The sequence below is a fragment of the Glycine max genome, chromosome 13 (genome assembly GCF_000004515.6).
Source record: "Glycine max cultivar Williams 82 chromosome 13, Glycine_max_v4.0, whole genome shotgun sequence".
NCBI classification, from domain to species: domain Eukaryota; kingdom Viridiplantae; phylum Streptophyta; class Magnoliopsida; order Fabales; family Fabaceae; genus Glycine; species Glycine max.
In genome coordinates, this window is record NC_038249.2 from 27057126 (window position 1) to 27063021 (window position 5896).

General features: G+C 35.3%; 1 protein-coding gene across 1 annotated transcript; it reads right to left on the reverse strand.

The window, feature by feature from the left end:
* LOC100815239 (putative clathrin assembly protein At5g35200) lies at nt 1–5483 on the reverse strand. The gene is made up of 16 exons (XM_003542597.5): nt 5210–5483; nt 4752–4863; nt 4599–4668; nt 4329–4426; nt 3651–3792; nt 3455–3555; nt 3152–3235; nt 2953–3003; nt 2805–2870; nt 2662–2727; nt 2499–2579; nt 2328–2405; nt 1577–1735; nt 1353–1428; nt 956–1071; nt 1–781 (listed from the first exon to the last, which is right to left on the reverse strand). Exons 2-16 carry the CDS (start codon nt 4845–4847, stop codon nt 425–427), a joined length of 1641 nt encoding a protein of 546 aa, XP_003542645.1. The 5' UTR covers nt 4848–4863; nt 5210–5483; the 3' UTR covers nt 1–424.
* Nucleotides 5484–5896: the final 413 nt, after the last annotated feature.

Genomic DNA, 5896 nt, shown 5'->3' on the forward strand with positions numbered 1-5896 from the left:
TGTTCCTCAAACCAAAATGACTCATTTATTAGACTTGATGTGTTTATAACAATCATATAATGAATATAGTTCCCACCATATACAGGAAAAAGCAACTGAGAACAATATAGACCAATATATCAAGAACAAATTTTCTGCTAAAGCGTTGAAGCAATCTCAATCGGGCAAATGAAACTAAGTGGTTTGAATCAGAACTCATTATCAATTTACCTTGTACATAAAAAATCATATAATCAAAACCCACCCTCTGCTAATTATTCAAAAAGAATTTCACTCTAGCTAACTATGGCACACACACAACGTATGATACAAGTCTAATCTTCTTCATGTTTCCCAATCCCAGAATCGAAAGTTGAGAGTAATCAGAGTACCCGTTTCTTTTTTACCTTGAGCTTATTAAGGATTTGTTTTCCACAGGAAATGCCTAGATGAGACCTGTATATGGATTGTATGATTGAACAGGCATACCTGAGCCATAGGGATGGACAGCAGTGGCTCCATAAGGATTTCCAAAAGGATTTACAGATTGTTGTTGGGGAGCCATCATCATTTGCTGCTGCTGTTGATACATGAAAGCTTGCTGTTGGTTGGACATGGAAGCCATCTGAACAGAAGGTGGAGCGGCAACTGTATTTGAGGCAAAAAACGGATCGTGCATTGTCGGTTGCATCATGTTTCCACCTGGTGCTGGCTCCCATGGATTATAGCTGACATTTTGGTTGTTTCTCCTGAGGGCATCATCGTATAGGCTGTCTAGTGTAAGCTTGTCCAAACCTCCAGCCTGATTACCAAGCAGGTCACCAATACTCATTATTAGAAAAACAAAAACATGTGTGCATGCAAGGAGTTTTTGAGAGTGTTAATGGTGAGATGCATTACATGTGAGAGACAGATGTGCAATCACTAATCATGCGAGCTAACTGAACAGTCAATTTATTGTAGAAGAAAAGTATACCAGTTTGCTAGCTGTTGTGGCACTCTCATTTGAACTAGGAGCAGTAACAAGGGCCAATTCCCATCCTGTAGTTCCATTTGCTTGATTTGAAACAGCAGAAGGTTGTTGTTCAACAGCTGAAAGCCACCATTAATAAGACATCATATAAATAGTAATATCAAATGGAACATTCAAGTCTTAACTGCCAACAAAGTGCAGAAAAAGGAAAACAATGTGGGATTTACATTATTAGCCACTAAAATTAAGAGGTTCAATCCTCATAATGTGAAACGTCACACTTCTTGAAATGAAAACCAGTTCAGTCCAATTCCATGAACCAATTATTACTGTCAATTATTTTTGAAGGTTCACAAATGCTTTTATTAAACAAAGTGGAGGAAAAGGAACAACAAATTACCAACGGGAACAATGGCTAAAGCCAATGCATTCTTCTCTTCCAACTCTGCAGCAGCTGGAACAGGATCCTCCAAATTCTAATTAGTAAAGCCAGCAGAAGAGAAATTTGTTAGTGCAGCTAAAGCAACATTGTTATATATAAATCATTACTAGTAGAACTAGTCAACAATCTGAATTATACCAAAAATAGGGCTAGAGCAAACACAAAAGAAAAAGAGTAATTACCAACAGATCAGGAGGTGGTTGTACTGGTGGTGCTTCCACTTTCACAGGTTCAGAAGGTGGAGGTGGAGGGGGTGAGGGTGAGGGTGAGGGTGGACATTCCTCTTCCACTTCTGTTGTCTTTTTGTATTCAATAGCCAAAACTTCTTTGTTCTCAATAGCCTGTGTTCAATTAATATGAAAGCACTGGTTGGTAAAATATATTTATATGGCATATAAATATTGCATTTCATTGAAATACAAGAAATATTCTGAAGTTAAAGGATTACAACAACACGTAGCTTCCTGAAACAAATGAAAGGAGAAACAGTACGTGGATGACAAACATGCAGCTAAAATACTAATATTATTGATTCTACAAATATATGAAATTCATTGCAGAAAAGACGAAAGTATTGTACCAAAATTACAGAGAGTAAAATCATCATGGAATGTTTCTTAAGGTAATGGAAGAGATTCCAAAATGTTTTGATGGGCCAAATAATACAACTCCTCAGAGAACTTGAAGGAAACAAGTAATAATGTATTTATTCACTTTGAATTTTCAGTATAAACCTACTTGTCAGATTGAAACAATGGTTGAACCACTTTATTTTAAAAGAAAATGCAATTTTCAGTAGCAAATATATCATTGTTCTCACTGGTAGATAGCCAACAATTAATTTGTGCCTTCTGAGTCAACTACATGTGTATGAAATAATACCACAGAGATCACCATAACAAAAAAACAGAGTTCTTCAATGTTCATCCATACCTGATCCTTTCGAACTATTGGTCCCTGGGGAGCATCTTTGACATACTCTTCCATGGCTTGCAGAAATGACGAAGGGGGCTTCATATCATCAACTAATAAACTTAGTATATGTTTCCCAAAAGAACTATTGAAAAATCAAGCTAAATGTCTTTGACATAAGATCCAACCAACCTGCTCAACTTTAATAAACTTCTCTCCACGTCCAATGTCAAGATTACGACATATTTCATAAAACTCTGACAGTCTCTCAGCCTGGATTCATGTAGAGAATCTTTAAGATAATTGGATAGATAAAGTTAAGAATAGAAAAGGAAAATTACACCATAAGAGATACCTGGTGCCCAACCCTCCTGTATATATCAAGAGCTTTCAGAGCATCATGGCGTTGCATCTCAAAAAACTGTCACAATAGTAGTCTCCTAAATACATAGAAAGTTGAAAATCAAGCTTCAAATCCATGAAGATAACCATATATACCTTATCAACCATATTGACTGTTCCATCACTAATAGCTTGATAAATTTTAATGCTTTCTGAAGCAACCTATAAACAATATGAAGTACGTTCAGAAAGGTGGTGGAGCAAAAACTACCAAAGAATATAGTAGGTTAAATAATTGACCTACCATTGAGAGTGCTAACTGAATGACAAAGTTATTTACAGCTGCCCCGTGTGGCTGCACCACATAAAAGTTAAAACAAGTTGAACAATTAGTATGCTGCCTGCCGATGTTGTAAAATTTGTTCATTAAACCAAACCCACCACCTGTGAAGTGTTTGGCTAAAAATTTCATCTATCATGAACTATTTGGATCAAAAGCTTACCTGGCAATCAATAACTCGATGGAGAAGTTGCTGTAAAGTTGGCAACTGCTCTAACAGTTCTGCAGTATCCAAATCTTTGGTCCTCTGAAAAAATTCACAAATAGCGAAGTTTCCTAATTTAGATTTAGATTTATGTATGTTATAAGATAGCAATGACAAGTAAGGGCCTTCTTGTATCATATTATTACTGAATAATACTCATTAATAGATACTACGCAGATAATTCAACTACTCATGTTGATGTGAAAAATCTGTATTTTAAAACAGTAAGTTAATGAAAATGATAAAAAAAAAAGTACTTACAGGACGGTCTGCCTCAATGTCATACTTCAACACACGGAAACATTCCAGCCTTTCCTCCAAAAATAAGGCATAAGTGCGAACCCATGCAGAATAATCCCATGCTGAGCAATAAAACAATGAATGACAACTACAAATTAAATAAGCATAATAACAAAAATGACAATAAAATCAATCGTGGAGAGAAAGACAGAGGCACCATTTGGACTGGAATCATCTTTAAAATGAGCCATGTTGAGCATATGACTTCTGCTTCTCCCATAATTGATGAGTTCTTCATGAAATGTAGGATCAACTTCCCTTAGAGCACGGTGAATGACAATTAAAGTTTTCAATGCAACCTAGAGGTAAAAAACTTGTCAATCAACCAATATGGAATCAAAATAAAAACCACACATGCTCAGTGGTGATTTACATGAGAAGTTGAGAACTAAAGACGACTGAAGGATTACATGAGAACTGCAGAAATTGTCGTGCAAATATAGTGCAAACAAATACTGTAGCTTCAGAATTAGATAAAATAATCTCGATTTTTGTAATAATTTTGATAATCATTAAAACATTCTTGGTGGACTTTTGTTAACATTGCTATCCAGATATTTGGCCATAAGGTCACGGTCATGCCACAATCTCCAGAAGTGAGGGAAACATAATAATTCATGAATGTGATTTGTAATTGTAATGTTTCATCAACCTTGCAACAAAGAACATAGGCAAACAGATAATAAATTCATAAAAGATTCATATCTCACATTCCCAGTCCACAAGTGAATAATACACTGAAAAATTTCATGTCCATATAAAAAAGATAAGATGAACACAGATCATGAAGCAAATAAACCATATTTAGCAGTGATGTAATGCATAATACACATACTGCCCAGTTATGTGTCTTTGATAACCGCCTGGCAAGTGCGTGGATGCAATAGGCAACATCAGCCCTGGGTCTTGTAGCTGAGATAGCTGAAAATATAGCTGCAAGAGAGAGCATAGAAACACTTGGAATCAAAATCGTAATTGTTCCTCCTACAATCTACAAATACGTAACAAATAGCCGAAACAGAAACATCAAACAAGTAGTAGACACGACCCATTAATTATTTCTGTAGAAAGCACAAACAATCATAACGAGAGGGAGAAAACAAACCTCTTATATGTTTTTCCTTAGCTGGACGTTCAACATGATTTGTGGCCCTAACTATAGCAATGTCCAATTCCTGGAACATTATAAATAAACCCGTTGAGAACAAACACAAAACACCTGATCCAGTGATCCCATATCCAACAGAGTCTATTCTACCTTGTAATCACTGTTGACCTTAGCCAACGAGACTGTTGTAGTATCCTTAAGGGCTCCAAGTGCTTTTCTCAGACTCTTCTGCGTGCCACCAGACATCTTCTCCCTCACTCAACTACAAAATTCAAAACATAAGATCCCCTTTCCAACTAATCTGACATCAAACACACTTCTCTTTATAAACATCTTGTCTATTTTTTTACAAAAAAGAGAGAACAATAATTAATCAAGCGTAAGTAATGAATATAAATCTTAAATTTAACTCGATAACGCAGATGTTATATTAATAAGCTCAGATCCAACTAAGGAAACAACCCTCAGGGACTACAAAATAACCCCCACCCCCCCAAGCTCTGAATAACGTCCACAAATAGACAATAACCGAACAAGCTTCTAAATTAAATAACGAAAATGAAGAACTAAAACATAACAAACAATCGCGGACAAAAAGGTGGGCTCACAGAATTTTCCAGCAAGCGAATCAAATCAAATTGAAGAAGAAGAACCGCAAGTAGAGAAGTGGCTTCTCAGACGCAAAAGCACGATCTACGGTTAGAACTCGATTTCGCTGAAGCTGAATCAGAGAGAGAGAGAGAGAGTGGAGTTGTGTGCCTGAGACTAGAGAGAGAAAGAAAAGTCGACAGACAATATAGGCTTGGTGGTTGGTCGTCGGCGTCTCTGATGTTATTTTTTAATTTATTATTATTGGTGTTGGAACAAAGAAAAACAACGAGTCCAACAAAAAATTAAGAATGAATAGTATCATAATATTTTCTCTTAATCTTGGTGGTGTCAGAAAATACGGTATTGTAACAAGTTGTACTGCACCGTGGTTAAATTGGGATTTGAAAACATTTTTTTTAATTAAGAGTGTCTAATTCAGTCAATTATACAGAATACGTAAATTATTATAAATATTTTTTATTTTAATTATTTTAATGTACTATTTTAATTATTTTTTAATTAAAAATTTAAAAGTAATCAGACTTACATTAGTAAACAATACTAGTTTAAGTCACTTCCATTATAATTGTTTTATGTTATATTTTAGATGTGCAACTTAATCCATGAATTAACATGTGAAGAAGAACTTTAATAATAATCTTTAGGTTACAGGGTACTGCTTTTGGTTTTGGGGTGTACAACAT

Excerpts from the sequence above, each read along its gene's own strand:
- LOC100815239 (XM_003542597.5), bottom strand. The coding sequence starts at position 4,847 with ATGTCTGGTGGCACGCAGAAGAGTCTGAGAAAAGCACTTGGAGCCCTT. Across the intron at positions 3,793-4,328 it reads CAAAGACACATAACTGGGCA|GTTGCATTGAAAACTTTAAT; the intron begins GTATGTGTATTA and ends TTTTACCTCTAG. Across the intron at positions 3,004-3,151 it reads ATCGAGTTATTGATTGCCAG|CCACACGGGGCAGCTGTAAA; the intron begins GTAAGCTTTTGA and ends TATGTGGTGCAG.